General features: G+C 52.1%; 2 protein-coding genes across 6 annotated transcripts in view; both read right to left on the bottom strand.

Moving 5' to 3' along the window:
• Positions 1–4933: 4933 nt before the first annotated feature.
• On the bottom strand, positions 4934–5733 carry LRRC3 (leucine rich repeat containing 3). Its single transcript, XM_068969263.1, has one exon. The coding sequence runs from the start codon at positions 5714–5716 to the stop codon at positions 4934–4936; it is 783 nt and encodes a 260-aa protein (XP_068825364.1). The 5' UTR covers positions 5717–5733.
• Positions 5734–18960: 13227 nt separating this feature from the next.
• TRPM2 (transient receptor potential cation channel subfamily M member 2) overlaps positions 18961–20644 on the bottom strand; it is a 40638-nt gene continuing 38954 nt past the window's right edge. For all 5 annotated transcript variants that reach the window (XM_068981915.1, XM_068981574.1, XM_068981538.1 and 2 more), the window contains one exon: positions 18961–20203. In XM_068981915.1, coding sequence (XP_068838016.1) covers positions 20078–20203 — 126 coding nt within the window. In that variant the 3' untranslated portion in view covers positions 18961–20077. The remainder of the gene's footprint in view (positions 20204–20644) is intronic.

Below are 20644 nucleotides of genomic sequence, written 5' to 3'. Positions count from 1 at the left end.
TTGGAGTCTTGGGTTTCTTGTCTGAAAATAGAAGTATTACCGACCGTGCCAGGGCCTGTTGGGAATTCCCTGAGGCATCCTGCCTGGCAGTACCCGCCGCCCACATGCCTTTGCAGCCACTGCCCCCTCCCAGCAGGCAGCCTGCCCAGGGTGCCCTCTGGGGCCTGAGTGCTGATTCCTACACATGGTTCCTACAAGGCTGTGTGGCTCGGCCACTGCTAAGACCAGACCTCACCCCGTCAGTCAGCACGTCCTCCGTAGTGGCCCCTCCATGTACAGCCCCCCATGCCCGGCCTACCTTCACACACTCTGGACTGGGCGCCCACCCAGAGGCCCTTCCTCCAAGCTGGGTCCGAGCTGCTGCCCCCTGAAGAGCCTTCCCTCCTGACACACGGCCTCCTCCTCCTGACCCCACCCCTACCCCCAGCCTGTACTCGGGAAGCCCCCATATCTGCCCCCAGGGCTCCAGGTTAGGGGCTGACAAGTCCTCCCCAGCATGTGTTCAGGAGTGTGTGTGCACGTTTGCACAGTGTAGGGGTATGGTGTGCACGTGTGTGGTGGCGGGGGCCCATGGAGGCTGGCAGACTCTGACTTCCCACCTCACTGCAGCCCCCCAACTTAGGCCCTTCATCTGGAGAGTGTCTTCTGGCCAACGTGTGAGGTGAGTTCCTGAAGTCACTCCTGGCCACTTGGCCAAGGCAGGGAGCACGCACTGACCCCAAGGGCCAGGGCTCATTGAGGATGAGTAGGGTGGCCACAGGGCAAGGCTGGCCGTCTGCTCTGGGCACGCTGGCCGCTCTCAAACTGGGGAGACTGAGAAGCTGCTGTAACAAAGGACCCACATTCAGCAGCTTAAACAGCATGAATTTGTTTTCTCAAAATTCTGGAGGTCAGAGGCTGACATGGGTCTTCCTGGGCTAAACCAAGGTATGTGGGGCCGCTTCCTCCCAGAGGCTCCAGAGAACACCCTGTCCCAGCCTCTCCCAGCCTCCTGGGCACCTGCATCCCCTGCAGTCCTCGCTGCTGCCCATCCCCGATCTTCACAGGCTCCCAGAACCAGGGCCTGGATGTCTTTAGGGGCCACTGTTCCCTCAGAACCAGCCTGAAGCAGGGACGATATGAAAGGAGAACCCGCTTGCCGGGTGCCCGTGGTGCTCCCGAGGGACCCCAGAAGCAATGCCAACAGCCTCCCTGGGCAGGAGGGAGGATCCTGACTGTAGCTGCTGTCAAGGGCCTTGAAGCAGACTCCTGTAGGCAACCTCAAGCCTCCATCATGACGTCAGCTGGCTCACAAAATTCCTAAAGCATGACAACTGGCCATCACAAGCCGGTCCAGCCATCCAGGCAGGCCCAGCACCCGCCACTCCCCATCCTGACCCGGCTCTTCCAGCCCTCAGCTCGTGGGGCTGGCGGCTCCAGGACTTTGCGAGGTCGGCGTGAGGGCAGGTCAGACCTGGTTTGGTCACCGAGCTGCAACAACAGAGTCCACTCCAGCGGACATGAGCTCAGAGGTTTATTGAGGGTTCAAAGACAATGGGGAGGACAATGAGTGGAATTGGGTTTGGGGCCAAGCTTCCAGGTAACCACCGCAGGCTCCTGCCAAGAGTCCAGACCATCCCACCTCCTCCATGGTCCGCCGGGCCTGCTCTCCGGAACTCAGGCTAGGATCCTGGAGAACCCGCTGCAAGGGAGCCTGGGGAGTGCCGGGCAGGCAGGTGGCCAGTAGGGCGGGTGCACTGTGCCGCCCCAGGACGGTGCTCTGGGAGTGCCCCCGGCCTGTGCCCACTGTTGCTGCTGTGCCCACCGGAGGTCCCGGGAAGGTGGCTCCATGCCAGGGACAGCCTGTGTCCCAGTGGCTCTGCTGGGGGTTCACAATACACCTGCTCATTCCCCACTGCTGGACCACCTGAGAGAGCCTGGGGTCCCAAAGTCCAAAGAGGACTGTCAGGGCTTGTCAGGAGGCTGAAAGTGTGGGGATCCCTGCCTACGGTCAGGGTCAAGGTCAAGGGTGGGACTCTGGTTTCCAAGGGGACCGTCCATGCTGAGGCCGGGGACCAAGCCAGCACGAAGTTCCACCCCAGCCCAGAGTGGTGGGCAAGCAGACCAGGCTCCTAGGGGGCTGCCCCTCCCCTTTCCTCTGCCCTTAGGCCTCCCAGAATCGAGACCCCAACTCCTGTGAGAAGAAAGACAGGCACAGCTGAGGTGGCTGTCAGGCCAGTCTGCTCATGCCACCCCTCAGCCCCATAAACTCCCCCAAAATCATCCTGCCCTGACCCCCAGACCCTGTGAAGAGCTGCCTCCCAAGGAAGGAGGGGCTCGGTGGGCAGGGCTGAGCAGGGCTGCAGGCAGACGGCTCTTTGTGGACTGACTGTGACAAGAGCTGGGGTCCACCCACGCCCCACAAGGGCTGCTGCCTCCCTGCCACCCGACTGAGGCCCCTCTTTGCCACGTCCCCACCGTCAATGCCAGTCCCCTTGACTGGGCTGGCTGGACCCTGGGGTCTGCAGAACTAGGAGGCAGGCAGATGCTCACTCAGGGTGCTGAGGTGGGAGGCCAGTTCGAGGGCCCATGGAGGTGGTGGGGTGTCCAGGCTCACACATGGCACCAAGAGACACTGGGTGTCATCTGCAGGAGTCCCTTAAGGAGGGGAGGGACAGACAGAGAAACGAGGGGGCAAGGGGCTAGGGGAGGGCTGGGTTTCCAGGAGGGCCCAGGGCCGACGGGGGCTCCAGCGAGCAGGAAGGAGTTTCTGCTCCTGGGGGTGGGATCCTGGGGGTCTTGGGAGGGTGGTACCCACTGCCAGGAGACTACACGAAGGCTGAGAAGCCCAGAAAGGCCAGGAGGGCCTGGTAGCCCCCTGCTGCTGGGCTCAGGACAAGAGGGAGAGGGCCCTTCTGGGGCGCTCTGGGGTCCTGGCCCACTTCCTCTTTCCAGCTGTGTGGACCAGAGCCAGCAGGCCCGCACCTGGGGGAAAGCTGGCAGGGCACTGGGCGCCGGGCGGCAGCTAAGGGTGAGGGAAAGCCCTGCGTGTGCCCCGTGTGTCCCCGGAAGAGCAGCTGGGGGCATGAAGCTCTGGGCTGATTCCGGGTAAGAGCAGCGAGGAGAGGCCCTGGAGGTGCCCAGGCTGACTGGCCCCTGCAGGACCTGAGCCAAGGCAGCAGGACCCTAGCGTCTGTCCCCACCTCCATCCAGGCCTCAATTCCCTCTCTCCCCCTGACCCAGGGACTCAGGGTCACATCCACAAACCTGTGGGGTGACGAGCTCCTTGTGTGGCAGGCCCCCTCCCTGCTGTGTGCACCCCGGGATGGATACGAGAGAGGGCCCGACTCACCCACGGAGCCTGTGTCCCCCTGTCAGTCAGCCCACACTCACCTACACCCATGGTGTCTGTCCCACAAGTGGACTGGCACCCAGGCTGGCTGCCCGGCTTTAGCGGTCACTGGAAGGGTGGGCAGGCCATCAGTTTCCTGAGGACTGGGGTCATTCAGAGCATCGTCTGAGCCCTGCCCTCCACCCCCGCACCCTAGCGGGCAGCGGGCAGAGAGGTGCCCACCCCACGCTCAGCACGGAGCCCCCTGTTCACAGGGTGCTCTCTGTGCCCCCAGCAAGGCAGGCGGGGCACTGGGGCGTGGATGAGGGTTGGCATCTGCTGGTCATTTTCTCTTTAACGCCACGACTGAAAAGTCATGATCTTGCTCAGATGTGCTTTTCAGGTTTCTGCTGCCGCTTCTGGTCCCTCAGCTGCAGGCACTGCGTCTCTGCATCCGCGCATAAATGTGCTTCCCGTGGCCGGTCATGCGACGCTTTCCCAGTACAGACCTTTGCCCCTCCTGTCCTTTATACCTCAGGTCCATGAGCAGTGTACCCCTAGTTTGCTCCCCCTCGAAATATCTGAAGTAGTTTAAAATATAAACACTCATACAAAAAGGCTGTTAAAAAATAAAACTGGAAAGACACAGTTGGGGTACGTAGGTGGAGGTAAGGTCTACCCTGAACATGAATTAGACAGGAAAACCGAGCAGTAAAGTCGCTCTGAGATTCCCGGCAGCAAAGCTGAGAAGGAGAGAGAGAGCTCCTGCTCCTGGAGAGAGGAAGCAGCCCGCCTTGAAGCATCAGACGTTGGTCCTCCCTTTGGCTCTCGACCACTGGAAAGGAGCTGCCTCGGTGAATAGAAAAGCAAGGCACGTGGCGACCCGATGATGGGCTTCCTGGTGGGACACAGCCCGAGGGGCGGGAGTCGGGCAGGGCTACCCTTGTCTGGCTGCTGACACGGCTTCCCATGAGCCTCACTGGATCAGTCTCAGGTTCTCTCCGTGGTTTAATTATTTTCTGGGGTTTTGATTTTTTTTTTTTCCTTCTCGCTAGACTGAAATTTGGTACGTGTTACTCTTAACAAACACTCTGAGAATAAACAAGAATTGTTCAAAGGTTACACGTTCCACTTACCTCTCTAGAAAAACCTGCTCTCTACCACTTGGCTCTGCAGGGAGCCTGTGGTCAGATGCGTCTGGGACATACTGGGAAAGCAGAGGCGAACCAGCTCCACAGTGTAGATGACCTGTAGCTTCAGCTGACGAGCTGCACCCCACCTCCTTGGGGAGCCTCACTCACGGGCAGGCACTCTTTTGTCCCTGAATGCTTGTCCACCCTATGGGCACCCCGTGGGACAGGCTCCCAGAGTGGAAGGAACACATCAGATGGACTGTCTGGCTTTACGTCCTGAATGGACCACTTCCTGCCCCAGACCTCCCATTTCTCTGAGCCCGTTTCCCCATCCATCAGTGGGTCAGATGGATAAACTGCTGGACCTGAAGGAAAATGCTCTGTGAGAGTGGAGCACTGGGCAGAAGCAGCCACGTCACCAGCTCCCTGAGGGACACCAGGGGCAGAGCCAGTCCCATCTGCCATGGCAGCAGAGGGAAGCAGGTGGGCACTAGGGCGCAGGGCTGGTGGGGTCCTTGGACACAGGGGTGCTGGGCAGGGACTTGAGGTACTCCAGGTGCCTCCTGGCATCCTCCTGGTTCTGTCGCACGTAGTACACAACGTAGGTGATCACCATGGCGAACCAGCCGAACATGGTGACCAGCATGGCCACATCAGTGGTCTTGTGGTGGACGCTGCAGAAGCTGACGCCAGAGTCGAGGGCCTGGATCAGTGGCTTCCCCACGTACTCCTCCTGCACCGAGGTGTGGCAGGCGATCTCGTCCACTGAGTCGGGGTCCAGCTTCAGCTCCCACAGGGCCTCTTGCAGGGCACACTCGCAGTGCAGCGGGTTGTGCGCCAGGCGGATCTTGGCGCTAAGCTTGCCCAGTGCGTCCTTGGGGATCCTCCGGAGGCGGTTGTGAGATAGGTCCAGCAGCCGCAGGCCCCCGGCTAGGCCTGAGAAGGCGGCAGGGCCGATGGTCTCGATGGCGTTCTGCGACAGGTCCAGCTCTCTCAGCTGGTGCAGATGCTGGAAGGCCCCATTGGGGATGCGGGCGATCTTGTTGGCATTGAGCTTCAGGAGCACAGTGTCTGCGGGGATGTCCTTGGGGACCTCCTGCAGGCCCCTCGCGCTGCAGTGGACAGCCACCGCCCCCGCGTGGTCAGGGCACTGGCAGTTTTGTGGGCAAGAGGCACCTAGCCTCAGGCAGAAGAGCAGGAGCAGGCAGGGCCCTCCTGCAGGGACCGGCAGGGAGGAGGGGCTTTGTCTGCCCGTTGGGCCCATGCTGACCATCTGGGTACAGACAGGATGCTGCTGTCACTCAGGGCTGCAGGTTACATGCTGCCCCACGGCCTGGTCGTCGCTGCGCAAGGACCATCGCGTAGATGTGAACTCTCCTCCCTCACATGCCCGGTGTCCTCTTTTGGCTCTAAAAGAGAGGAGCGGTCAGCACTGCTGGCCGTGGTTTGGCTGGGGACCTGAGGGCACACTCTGACTTCCAGACACTCTTGACCAGAGGGGGTCTCTGTGATTTACTGCCTCCACCCTGCCCTGGACACACCCACCGCACACCCTGGGGGGTCAATGGCTTGGACGGCACCGGGTAAAGGGAGTCCACCCCTTTCTAGCAGCTCAAGGCTGGAAAGCAGGAAGACTGGGGCTGCAGGGTTTTCTTAAGAAACTGGAATGTAGGGGTGATGGTTGGCGGCGCCTGAAACCAGGCGGGCAGTCTCATCGCCTTGGGGCTAGGCTGCTGTCAGAAGCTCAGCACTTTGCTAATCGTGACAATTCCTTTGACAATTATTAATATTAAAGCTCTTCTCTGTCGGTCCTATTGGGAACGACTACCCGCACGGGCGCCTTTTATTTCAATTATGTTTGAAAAAGAGAAAATAAGAAAAGAGAAAAGCCAAGCCCTGGGCGCGCGGCCCGCGCTGGGCGTGGAGTTGCGGGGCCGCGCGGGGCCTGGGCAGGCGGGGCTCGGGCCCCGGGGACCCCGGATATCGGAAATAGGGACCCCGGGGCCCCAGATCCTAGGGACCCCCGGGATTCCAGGGAGGAGGATGGACGGGGGCAGGGTGTCCACGCTCTGGGGTAGGGCGGGGCCTTTACCTGCGCCGCCGCGACAGGAGACTGCTGTGCTTGAGGATCCCTGCCGCTCGGAGCCCGACCCGGCGCCACGCCCGAGAGCGGCCGCTATCCCGAGGCCTGAGCCCACGTCCGCGGCCGCTCGGGAGACACGCGGCTCGGCCTGAGCTCGTGGGGCGGTGCCTGCGGGCGAGAGGCGGGGCGGGGCGGGCCTGGGCGGGGTCTGGGGGCGGAGCTGTGGTACGGGGCGGGGCCTGAACGACGCAGGGCTTGAGACTTAGGGGCGGGGCATAGGCGGAGCCTGTGTGCAGGACGCGGCCTGGACAACGCGAGTCGTAAAGACGAGGGGCGGAGCCTTGGGAGGGGCCGTAGAGGCTGCACGGGGCGGGGCCTGGGGGCGGGGCCTGTGGGAAGGCGTGGAACGGACCTGGGAGCAGGATTTTAGATGGGAGTGTGTCTCTTAGGATGTGGGCGGGGCCTTGGGGGTGATAGAGCCCCGCCCCTACCCAAGTCCAATCCTGCCCCTGGCCCCCACGTTGGGGACCATGAAGGCGATGGAAGGGATAAGGTGATGGGGAATGGAGGTGCCAGCAGGGAGACTGGAGACCCTTGGGTCAGTGCGAAGACCCTGCTGAGCCTCCCTCTCAGGTCTGGTGCCAGCGGCAGCCAAAGCGTTAATGGGGTTAGGTCTCCGTCCCCCTGAGTCTCTTCCTGCCTACCCCCCATATCCCCACTCCCACCCCTCCATCCGGCGTCTTAGGGCCCTTGCATGGGCATTCCGAGGAGCGTAGGGAATGTGGGGACAGAACCTTTTAAACTCGACCTGAGCCATTCTTAGGGTTTTTTTTTTTTTAAATGACAACTTGATTGTGGTGTAATTGTTATACGATCAAACACATATTCAAATTTGATGTTTTGACGTTTGTATACACCCGTGAAACCATCACCACAAAATCCTTCAAAGTTCCACCTTTTCAATCCATGCCCTCTGATGCCCACCACCAGGCAAGCGCAGACCCACTGTCACTAGATCGGTTTGCATTTCCTGTGATTTATATAAGTGGAATCACAGATATGTACGTTTTGTCTAGCTTCTCTCACTCAGAGTGATTACTTTGGGTTCACCCGGCGCTGGTGCGTTTATCAATGGTTATTCCTTTTAGTGCTGAGTAATGAGGCATTGCATGAGTGTTCCACAGTTTGTATATCCACTCACCTGCTTGTGGAGATCTGGGTTGTTTCCAGTTGTCTGCTATTACAACCAGAGCTGATATGAACATTGTGTACAATCTTTGTTTGGGCAAATACTCTTGATTTCTCAGATAAATATCTAGGAATGGATTGGCTGGCTCTCATGGTGGCTTATGTTTAACTTCTAAGAAACTGCCAAAGTGATTGTACAATTTAACATTCCTGTTCTGTGTATGCTCCAGAGCAGCACCAGGACTTGGTTGGTCACTGTTTTTAATTTTAGAGATTCTAATAAGTGTGTAGGAGTACATTTCATTGTGGTTTTAATTTGTATTTCACTCAGAACTTGAATGTCTTTATCTGTTTGTTTGCGGTCTATCTTCTTTAAGGAAGTGTTTTGTTCAAATCTTATACCCTCTTTTAATTGAGTTGTTTTCTTATTGTTGAGTTTTGAGAATTCCTTATATATTCTGGATACAAATCCTTTACCAGACATGTGATTTGTATATATTCCTCTGATTCTGTGGATTGTCTTTTCACTTTGTTAAAAGTTTTTCAAAGAGAAATTTTTAATTCTGATGAAGTTCAATGTATCAGTGTTTTCATTTTTATGGCTCATCCTTCTGGTATAATAAGTAACAAATCTTACATATTGCACTTACATTTTACATTTGGTGTGAGATACGATTTGAAGTTTATTTTTTGTACAAATAGATGTCTAGTTTTCCAGGACTGTTTTTTTTTTTTTAATGATCCCTTTTCTACTGAATTATCTCTGCATCTTTGTTGAAAATCAGAGGTCTGTATTTGTATGAGTCTATTCTGTACTTTCTATATTCAGTTGGTCTATTTGTCTATTTTTATGCAAATGTTCCAAGCTGTCTTCATTACTGAAGCTTTACAGTAATTCTTGAAGCCAAGTAATATAAATCTTCTAACTTTGTTTTTTCCTAAAGTTCTTTTGGTCATCCAGGACCCTTTGCTTTGCCTCATGAATTTTAGAATCAGCTTGACAAATTCTACCAAAAGAGTTTAGTGGGATTTTGTTTGGGATTGCATTGCATCTACAGATCAGTTTAAGAGAATTAACATCTTGACAATATTGAGTATTCCATTCTATGAACATGGTATATCTTCTCATTTAGAGCTTCTTTTATTTCTTTCATATGTGTTTTGTAGTTTTTGGTTTCACACATCTTTTGTCAGATTTATCTAATTTTTTAATGTTATTGTAAATGGTATTTTAAGTTCAATGTATCTTTGTTAAAAGCTAATATATAGAAATAAAATTGGCACTTGCATACTGATCTGGATTTTACTAAACTCACTTATTAGTTACTAGAACTAATGAGTAGACACCCTTTTAGTAGACACCTAAAGATTTTCTGCATACATTAACACAATTGTGTTATCTATAAGTAAAAAGAGTATTACAGTTTTCTCCCAGTCTGAATGTCTTTTACTTCATTTTCATGCCTAATTGCACTGGCTAGAGCCCTAGTTCAGTAATGAAAAGGAGGAGTAAGAGCAGATATCTTGTTCCTCTGGACCCTAGGGGGGAACATTCAATCTTTCACCATTAAGAATAATGTTGACTGTAGGGTTTTGTAGCTGTCCTTATCAGTATAAGGAAGCTTCCTTCAATTACTAGTGATTACTTATTTTCCTAACAGAAGCAGAAGATATTAAGAAGAGGTGGCAAGAATACACAGAAGAACTGTACAAAAAAGATCTTCACGACCCAGATACTCACGATGGTGTGATCACTCATCTAGAGCCAGACATCCTGGAATGTGAAGTCAAGTGGGCCTTAGAAAGCATCACTATGAACAAAGCTAGTGGAGGTGATGGAATTCCAGTGGAGCTATTTCAAATCCTGAAAGATGATGCTGTGAAAGTGCTGCACTCAATATGCCAGCAAAGTTGGAAAACTCAGCAGTGGCCACAGGACTGGAAAAAGGCAGTTTTCATTCCAATCCCAAAGAAAGGCAATGCCAAAGAATGCTCAAACTACCGCACAATTGCACTCATCTCACATGCTAGTAAAGTAATGCTCAAAATTCTCCAAGCCAGACTTCAGCAATACGTGAACCGTGAACTTCCTGATGTTCAAGCTGGTTTTAGAAAAGGCAGAGGAACCAGAGATCAAATTGCCAACATCCGCTGGATCATCAAAAAAGCAAGAGAGTTCCAGAAAAACATCTATTTCTGCTTTATTGACTATGCCAAAGCCTTTGACTGTGTGGTTCACAATAAACTGTGGAGAATTCTGAAAGAGATGGGAATACCAGACCACCTAACCTACCTCTTGAGAAATCTGTATGCAGGTCAGGAAGCAACAGTTAGAGCTGGACATGGAACAACAGACTGGTTCCAAATAGGAAAAGGAGTATGTCAAGGTTGTATATTGTCACCCTGCTTATTTAACTTAAATGCAGAGTACATCATGAGAAACGCTGGACTGGAAGAAACACAAGCTGGAATCAAGATTGCCGGGAGAAATATCAATCACCTCAGATATGCAGATGACCCCACCCTTATGGCAGAAAGTGAAGAGGAACTAAAAAGCCTCTTGATGAAAGTGAAAGAGGAGAGTGAAAAAGTTGGCTGAAAGCTCAACATTCAGAAAACAAAGATCATGGCATCTGGTCCCATCATTTCATGGGAAATAGATGGGGAAACAGTAGAAACAGTGGCAGACTTTTTTTTGGGGGGGAGCTCCAAAATCACTGCAGATGGTGATTGCAGCCATGAAATTAAGACGCTTACTCCTTGGAAGAAAAGTTACAACCAACCTAGATAGCATATTCAAAAGTAGAGACATTACTTTGCCAACAAAGTTCCATCTAGTCAAGGCTATGGTTTTTCCTGTGGTCATGTATGGATGTGAGAGTTGGACTGTGACAAAGGTTGAGCGCTGAAGAATTGATGCTTTTGAACTGTGGTGTTGGAGAAGACTCTTGAGAGTCCCTTGGACTGCAAGGAAATCCAACCAGTCCATTCTGAAGGAGATCAGCCCTGGGATTTCTTTGGAAGGACCGATGCTGAAGCTGAAACTCCAGTACTTTGGCCACCTCATGTGAAGAGTTGACTCATTGGAAAAGACTCTGATGCTGGGAGGGATTGGGAGCAGGAGGAGAAGGGGACGACAGAGGATGAGATGGCTGGATGGCATCACTGACTTGATGAACGCAAGTCTGAGTGAACTCCGGGGGTTGGTGATGGACAGGGAGGCCTGGCGTGCTGCGATTCATGGGGTCACAAAGAGTTGGACACGACTGAGTGACTGAACTGAACTGAACTTATTTTCCATCTACTTGCTACTTAATAACTGAGAGAGGTGTACTGAGGTTCCTGAGATCTGTCTGTTACTCCTTGAAGTTCTATCAGGTTTTTGTTTCATGCATTTTGAAGCTTTATATTCAGATTAGTATGTCCTCTTGATTAATTGACCACTTTATCATTATGAAAAGAGCCTCCTTATCCCCAGATTCTTTGCCCTTAATTCTACTTTTCTGGCATTAGTAGCCACTCCAACTCTCTTTTTTGATGGATTAACATCAAAAGATGAGTTACCTTCCTCCACTCTTTTTGCTTTTAACTTTCTGTGTCTTTTTTTAAAAAAAATTTATTGGAGTGTGGTTGATTTACAATGCTGTGTTGGTTTCAAGTATACAAGCAAAGTGAATCAGTTATACATATACTTATGTCTTTTTTTTTTTAAGAATTCTTTTCCTGTATAGGCCATGGCAGAGAATTGAGTAGAGTTCCCTGTGCTGATTAAATTGGGAGATTAGGATAAAATAGGTAACTAAATGTGCTGAGGGGATGACAGAGGATAAGAAATTTGGAATGCATCACCAACTCAATGGATCTGAGTTTGAGTGAGCTCCAGGAGATGGTGAAGGACAGGAAAGCCTGGCATGCTGCAGTCCATGGGGTAACAAAGAGTTGGAAGTGACTGAGCGACTGAACAACAACCTGTGCTGTACCGCAGGTTCTTATGAGTTATCTATTTTATATATTATAGTGTATATCTGCATAGTTACCTATTTTATCCTAATCTCCCAATTTATCCCTCCTCCCTCCTATGTCTTTATATTTAGTTTCCTTAAAGATTTCCATAGAATCAAAGTATCATCCTCAATATATTTATGAACTGAGAAGGGAGAAATAATAGATTTACAGTGAAGAAACACAGCAGAAACTACCTCATGTATGTGACTAAGGTTAATATCATCAGTAACAAGACAGGCTGGCATCATGTAGATCCTGATGCATAGACTGAGAAAGACGCAGCATCACTTCTGTGGTTTTCTTGCCAAAAAGGCACAATCTCTTTCCAGTCATAAGAACACACCAGACACACCCAAATTGAAAGGCATTTTACAAAGTGACTGATCAGTTCCAAAATGGAAAGATGATAAAAGATGAGAAAAGACTGACTCACTGTTGCAAAATGGAAAAGACTAAGGAAAAATAGCAATGAATGGAATGTGGGGTCCTGGAATAGACCTGGGCACAGTGGGAAATGGGGTCACACTAAGTGGTGGTGTAGGTGACATCCTGGCTCTGGCCACACACACCCTCGGGGTGATGAGCTCCCGTCTGTCCCATTTCTGCCCCATTTGCCCCTCAGCTCTGTCCCCTTTTCCTCTTTTCCTACCTTCTTTTGGACTGAGTATTTTATGAGCCCATTTTCTCTGTGTAGTTAACTCTTAGGTGGGACTCTGCTCTGTCATTAGTTGCTTTAGGGTGTGGTATCAACTATCATTTCTCATCACAGTCCCCAGGGGTCACGTCAAGTGACCTCCCGAGTAGGGTGGGAGTCCTGAGGGCATGTTCTCCCCTGGCCGTGTAGTGGCCATGCAGTGGATGTCTACATGTGTAGGAGCCCCTCAAATCTTTCTGTCAAGTGTCTTTTAAGAGATTAAAGTAAGATGAGCTATGAAACTGCGGCAATGTTTTTATTATATAGTAGATTGAAGAGAGGAGCCCCCAAATTATGAATATGTTAAATATTTAAGTTAAACAAATCAGTGTGATTACCACCCAAAACTACAGAGTGGGTGTGGATACATCCTGACATTATTATGCAGTAGGGGAAGGGCCAAACACTCAGGGTTCCCTCTGTGACTTCTCTTTATGGAAAGTTCCAGAATAGGCAACACGCCTCGGTGGCAGGCGGGAAGGGGAAGGGGCTCGAGGGGGGTTCTGGGCCTGGGTGTTCTGTGTCGTGATCTGAGTGCTGGTCATCAACATCAGTGAAAAACCCTCCAAGCTGCTAGGCTTCAGATGTGTGCAGGTAACTGAGGGCATGTAATTCCTCAGTAAAAGAAAGCAGGGATGTGCTGGCTATGTGTGTGTGTTCACAGGTGGTCACACATGTGGGTGGTGAACACAGCAATGGATGGATGGGTGGATGGACCCATTTAGGGCATGATGCTGTCCTCCTGGTCTTCATGGGCTGGAACCTCACTGGATGATGACATCAGAGTCCCTGCAGGAGTTGATGGCAGCCAGCCAGGCCCAGGCCACAGGGCCCTGTGAGAGCCTGGCTCACTGTCCACTCTGGACCACAAGTCTGCTCTCAGAAACACCAGCAGCCTTCCGATGCCATCCTGGCCACGTGGTGCGCCCACTCACTGTAGCCACCCTCATAACTAATTGGGCTCCAGGTCGATTATCTCACCCATTTATCCACCCAGAATCCAGGCCTCCTGACCCAAGGGACAAAACACGAGGCTCCCACTGGTTAATTGCTTCCCCGTTTGGCAGGTTGTTTTGCTAGTGAGGGCTGAGTGTGTCTCCCTGGGGATGAGCCGGGAGGAGCTGCAGCCACAGTGCTGGGATGAACAAACATCCCAAGGTCCAGACGCTGCCTCCCCAGGCAGAGGCCTCAGAGCAGCCTGGGATGGGCCCTTCTGGGGTGCGGCCAGCTGGCTTAGTGTGTGCTGACACCTTGCTTTCCCACCTTCCCATCCACTGTGCCCACCTCCACACTCAGCAACCCTGGCCTCCACTCTGACCCCTGCTGGTCCCAGTTCCTGCCCTCTCCCAGCTGGGGGAACCCTAAGCCAGAACCCTTGGCTTGCAGCACACTGCTGACTGCAGCCTGCTCATGGGCAGGGGCTGGAACCACTCAAAGAGAGAAAACCTAGGACCCCCAGCAAAACCCGCTGCCCAGAACCACACAGGCAGGGCCTGAGCTTGCAAAGAGCCTCCATGGAGGGACTGCCAATGGTAAAACTATCCTCAGCAGCTTGGGCCATTCTCAGCTCCTTCTAAGCCCCCCAGATTCCTGGATCTCCCGGAATTCCTGGATTTCTGGGCCTGAGCAGCACCCCCCACCTACAGCCTATCCAGTAGATCTGGGAATTCCACGGCAGTCTCTCCTGCCCCGCACCAGTACACACACCCACTCCCCTGGTCTCTCACTCTTCCTCTTGTCCAAGTTCGGTTGATTTTGTTGCTCTTCTTCAAGAGTTGAGTTTTGAATATATTCACCACGCCAATTCTTAATTTTTCCCTCTTTGGTTACATCTGATTTAGTCCCTGTCTGAGCCCCTGTCTGAGCCCCTGAGCCTCTGTTGATTCTGTAGCTATTTTTTGAGCTTTTTGAGCCATAAACTCAGATAATTTACTTTCACTCTTGATTTTCAAATAAGTGCATCTAAGGTCTTAACTGTTCCTTTCTGAAACTTCCAGCCACATCCCTGAGGCTGTGACTGGGACCCTCTCACTGTCTTGTTCTAGCTGCCCCGGTGCGGGTCTCTGCCGAGGTGGAGGGCGTGGAAGCACGCACAGCCCCCCGCTCTGGGCATTCCCTAAGTGGCACTCAGCCCGCAGGTCTCCTTCGCTCTGAATCCTGGGCAGTGGGGTGCCCTGGAACTAGTGCTGACCGGAAACCCGGGGCCAGCGACTGCCCTGCCCCTGGAGACGCGGCCCCTCCCCGTTGGCCCTCTTGCCCAGGAAACAGGATCCAGAGTAAGGACAGAAGCCCCCCACCCACGAGGGGCTGAGGGCGGGGGTGGGGGCCAGTGTCCTGCCCTGGACACCACTTGGGCTCCCTCCCAGCCGGTCAGGGGACCAGTCAGCCACTCACGTCCCAGGCAGACACCTGGGCGCACTGAGGTATCTCCTGTCCTCTTCCGGTGCGTGGCCGCCTCTTAACAGTGCTCTTCCGGTGCTGGGGGTGGAGTGTGGCTGCAGTGACGGAGCTGCCTTGGGAAGTTGCTGAGACCCCCTTGGTGGTGTGATGGACGCTCACTGCTGTGAATATTCCGTGTCTGAGAACCACGTGTCACCTCTGGACCTTGTTTTTGGGGTGGGTACACAATCACCCACACACCATATAACGTGCGTACATAGATGTGCATATTATACATCCTTTATTATACAAACATGTATTATACATACTGTACCCAAATAAATATATTGCACACAATCTATAGATAGACAAATATGGGTGGAAGTGAGACCGAATGTACATGTATAACACGTATTTATATATTAATATGCACATGTATTTATAAATACACACCACCCTTAGGGCAGAAAGTGAAGAGGAGCTAAAAAGCCTCTTGATGACAGTGAAAGAGGAGAGTGAAAAAGTTGGCTTAAAGCTCAACATTCAGAAAATGAAGATCATGGCATCTGGTCCCATCACTTCATGGGAAATAGATGGGGAAACAGTGGAAACAGTGGCAGACTTTATTTTGGGGGGCTCCAAAATCACTGCAGATGGTGATTGCAGCCATGAAATTAAAAGACACTTACTCCTTGGAAGAAAAGTTATGACCAACCGAGATAGCATATTGAAAAAAGCAGAGATATTACTTTGCCAACAAAGGTCCATCTAGTCAAGGCTATGGTTTTTCCAATGGTCATGTATGGATGTGAGAGTTGGACTGTGAAGAAAGCTGAACGCCAAAGAGTTGATGCTTTTGAACTGTGGTGTTGGAGAAGACTCTTGAGAGTCCCTTGGACTGCAAGGAGATCCAACCAGTCCATCCTAAAGGAGATCAGTCCTGGGTGTTCATTGGAAGGACCGATGCTGAAGCTGAAACTCCAGTACTTTGGCTACCTCATGCGAACAGTTGACTCATTGGAAAAGATTCTGATGCTGGGAGGGATTGAGGGCAGGAGGAGAAGGGGACGACAGAGGACGAGATGGCTGGATGGCATCACCGACTTGATGGACATGAGTTTGAGTGAACTCCGGGGGTTGGTGATGGACAGGGAGGCCTGGCGTGCTATGATTCATGGGGTCGCAAAGAGTCGGACACGACTGAACAACTGAACTGAACTGAACTGAACTGAAGCACATGTAATATGTAGGTAAGAGGCTTTCCTGGTGGCTCAGATAGTAAAGAATCTGCCTGCAATGCAGGACACCTGGGTTCAATCGCTATATCAGAAAGATCCCCTGGAGAAGCGAATGGCTATCCACTCCAGTATTCTTGCCTGGAGAATTCCATGGACAGAGGAGCCTGGCAAGCTACAGTCCACGTGGTCGAAAAGAGTCAGACATGACTGAGCAACTAACAGTTTCACAATATTTAGATAAACATGCTCACAAACACTGCATAGAATGACCTCAATCCTGTTGATTGCGTTATTCAAATTTTGCCCTATTTTTTGTTAGCTCCTTGATTTCTAAAAGAAAAATCTTAAACATTACTGTGAGTTTGCCCATTTCTCCTGGAATTTCTATCAGTTTTGCATTTCATATTTTAAAAGATATGATGCTAGATGGAAGTTTGTGTTCAGTTGAGTCTTGACTCTTGTGACCCCATGGACTATAGCCTGCCTGCCTCCTCTGTACATGGGTTCCCCAGGTAAGAATCCTGGAGTGGGTTGCCATTTCCCTCTCCAGGGGATCTTCCTGACCCAGGGATTGAACCCACTTCTCCTACATTGGCAGGCGGGGTCTTTACCACTGAGTCACCTGGGAAGATGGATAGCAGTTCACAAAACTGCTGCCTTCTTAATGGATTGGTACTTTTTCCTGCTCAAATTCCCATTTGTTCTTAGAAGGACAAACTCAGACCTTAAGTTCTGTCCTCTGCTGGACCTGCCCCCACACCTTTTCTTTGAGACTGTTTGGTAGGCTGACTCCCTACTATTGTCAGCTAAAACATGTCTCTTTGGGGTGATAGAGGAAAATATACAGAAAAGAAGAGAAATTTCTTGTTATCTTTTATCCCCATATGAGACTCCCACTTTGTGTGTGTCATAATTGCTAATACGTTTTGATTATTTCCTGCCATCTTATTCCATGTGAGGCATCTTCTACTGCTATTTTCTCTCTTTGACTAAGTTTCTGCTTGGTTCCTCTGGTGGTTTGATGTTATTCCTTTCTCTCCATCCTCTGGAGGTTACCTGGGCTGTGATATACATTTGCAGGTCTCCCTGCCTGCGTCCTTCCCCCAGAACTGTGATGGTCAGCATCTGTTTCTTCCTGTGACAAGAGGAGATCTTATCTCTACTTGTATTGGCTGCGTTCATTCCTCTGCCAGCTCCCAGGGACACAAGCTGGGATTTCTGCACGAATGATCATTAAAGTTTCTTTTTACATTATGCCTCAACAGTGGTAAAACTTAGCCCTACATTTAGTAGTTTCTTTGCTTCCATAGAGCTCAGTCTATGTGTGAAACAGGTCCTTCCCTCTCATGTTCTCTGCCTGCCTTTTGTCTGTAGAAAAACGTTAGCCATGAACAAGTTTAATCAGAGAAGTGAAAAAATAGAAAAGCAGAGGCAAACAGTCAAATGGGATAAAACAAAAATAGTCAGGAAGCTGAGTCAAGGACCTTTAATTCTTCCTCCAGTGCTATAGAGAATATTCTGAGCCATCTCCTGTGAGCTGTCCTGAAGATACTGAAACCCCTACCAGGTGGAGAAGTTAACTATTGATGCATAATGACCAGAGTGTAGCTATGACATAAGCTGCCACAGTTCCAAGAACTGGCCTCAAGGAAATGGGAACAAGCCGACCCTGGAACTGAAGATTCATGTACTTGAGACAATCAGGGTGACGCTGCTCAGACCACTGAAGACCAATCACCAGATGACAGTCAGAGCTGACTGCTGTTTCTGTGTGGAGTCCCTCCCTCTGTCCATAAACGCTCTTGCCACTGATTGTCAGTAACGTGGGGGAAGTCAGCTTTTGGACGGGTGTCCACCCTTCCCCCCACCCCTGTTGCTAGCATCCAAAATAAAACAAACTTTCCTTTCCACCAACCCGGCGTAAAACAAACTTTCCTTTCCACCAACCTGGCATCTTTATTGTTTTTTGAGCAGTGAGCAACTAGACCCCACTTTTGATTACGTGTGTGTGTGTGTGTGATAGACTAAATGTCTGTGTTGTTGTTTAGTTGCTAACTCACATCTAACTCTTTTGTGACCCCAACGGACTACAGCCCACCAGGCTCCTCCGCCTATGGCATTTCCCAGGCAGGAATACTGGAGTGAGCATTTCCTTCTCCAGGGGATCTTCCTGACGCAGGGATCAAGCCCACGTCTCCTGCACTGCAGGCAGATTCTTTACCATTGAGCCACCAGGGAAGCCAGATGTTTGTGTCCTGTTTGTGTTGGACACCTGTTTGTATCCCTTCCCCAAATCCCTATGTTGAAGCTCCAATCCCATGTGGCTGTATTTGGAGCAAGGGCCTCTAAGGAAGTAAGGTTAAATGAAGTCATAGGGTGGGGCCCAGACATAGCAGCATTAGTGCCCCTGTAAGAGGAGAACTAGAGACCCCTCGTTCCCCGCACACTCCGAGGAAAGACCACATGAGGAGGTGGAATGAGGCGGCCAGGGACAAGCCGAGGCAGAGGCTTCAGCAGGAACCACCCTACCCACACCTGACCTCCACTCCCAGCCTCTAGAACTGTGGGAAAGTGAGTGGTCCGGCTGTGGTCCTCTGTTACGCTGCCCAAGCTAACTAAGACAGTGCATTTCGCTTTTCTGTAATTCTACTTTGACAAGTTCTTTCGGAAAGGATGCATGAGAAGCACGTTTCAGACAGTAAAGAATCTGCCTGCAATGCGAGAGACCCGGGTTTGATCCCTGGGAGGGGAAAGATCCCCTGGAGAAGGGCATGGCCACCCACTCTCGTATTCTTGCCTGGAGAATTCCATGGATAGAGGAAGAGTGAGTTACAGTCCATGGGGTCACAGAGAGTCGGACATGACTGAGCGAGTAACTTTCTCTGTGAGTTTTAAATGTCTTTATTTGGTGCTGCCACTTAAGCGCTAGTTTGGCTGGATCTGTAATTCTAGATTTAAAAAAAACAAACAAACAAGTACCCCACAGTGCCTGAGCACCTGCAGGGTAGGGGCAGGGGAAGGCATGAGCGGCTGAGCCCCAGGTTGGAGGCTGGAGCTGGGGCCTAGGAAAATGAAGAAGAGGGAAGGGAGGGGTGTGTGTGTGTGTGTGTGTGTGTGTGTGTGTGTGTGTGTGTGTGTGTGTGTGTGTTGGGAAGGTTGTTGATTGGAGGAGCAGTCATGAGTTTGGACTGGGGGCTGTAGGGTGTCCACGGGAGATCCCCTTGGGCCCCGGGAAGCTTGGCTTTGGCTGGAAGAGGTCTTGTGACTCAGACACAATCCCCCACCACTGCTCGTGTCTGCAACTCCATCTGAGGGACAAACAAGGGACCAGTGACGCTGGCGGGGAGGGCGGGTTTGGTGCGGGGTTTGCACAGCATCCCAAGGCTGCAGACGGTCTGTGAGTTACTGATGCTAACCTGGGGGCCCCTCAGTCCACACCCATGACCCACTCCTCCCTGGAGGAGGGAGGACGGGGCACCACGTGCAGGAGAGGTCCTACCCCCGGTGCTTCTGCGTCCTCCCCGCCTGGACCCGGAGCAGCACACGGGCAGAGACCTCTGCAACTCAGGAGGAGGTGGGAGCTTGCCCTCCTGCCCCACCACGGGGCTCAGCCCTGACATGGGAACTGGAGTCCCAGGCTGCCCCAGGCCAGGTGAGGGTCCGAGTTCAGGCACAGTGGAGGCCCTCTTGGGGCCGTGGGCCTGAGGAGGAGGCCACAGGAAGCGCTGACTCTCCAGGGAGCGCTGGCCTGGGGCAGATGCACCGCTGGTGGTGGACGTGCTGCTCAGAGGATGTGGCCAGGAGGGCATCCACAGGCCACCAGCAGGCTCGGGAGAGGCAGTGTTGGCTGGCGGAGTTCCAGTGGCCACCTTGACCCTGAGGCCCTGCCTCATGGCCGGAGCCTGCCTGTGCCCTGCTCAACTCTCCTCCCAGAGTACCCCAATGCCTCCAGTTCATGAGCTGGCCATGAGGGGCAGACACTCCCAGTGGGCCGTAGATGGACCAGCCCCGCCGGCCCCCACAGGGCCACACAGGCTGCGTCTCCAGTCAGTAGTAGGCCCCGAACAAGGCGGCCACTTTCTGGAGGATGACCTTGTGGTTGTCACACAGGGAGATGCGCTCATCCACCACCTGCCAGCGAATGGCCATCCCCTCGTCACAGGAGTGCAGATGCTGCGGAAACAGAGGTGAGTCCTGAGTCCCTCCCGAGCGGCCCTGCCCTCACCCCACACCCCAAACCTGTAGATGGCAGGAGGGTGGTGGGGACCCCAAGGCCTGGCTCCCAGCCCTGCTGCAGACTGGCTAGTGACCGCTGCCTTTGTACTTCTCCTAAATGGTGCTAAGATCACCCCCTTCAGGCACAAATCAGAAAATGCTTGTGAAGCCCCGGAAACTTTCAAAAGCGTCGGGGGTGGGTGGGTACAGCCTTATTCTACGGTTTTCTGTCCTGCAGACAAGGCCTGGGTTTTGTTCCCTGGGACTTCCTGGCCCAGTTCCAGATTTGGGGTCTGTAGGGGGATCAAAGTACACAGGACGATATCCCCATAAGAGCGCATGAACCAGCCTCACCTGGGCACGAGCCTGGAGGCCCCAGGGTCCCCCTCTGCCCCACCC

This window comes from Capricornis sumatraensis, chromosome 1, assembly GCF_032405125.1.
Source record: "Capricornis sumatraensis isolate serow.1 chromosome 1, serow.2, whole genome shotgun sequence".
Taxonomy (NCBI): Eukaryota; Metazoa; Chordata; class Mammalia; order Artiodactyla; family Bovidae; genus Capricornis; species Capricornis sumatraensis.
The sequence above is the reverse complement of the archived record's forward strand: the minus strand, read 5'-3'. Positions and strand labels throughout refer to the sequence as shown.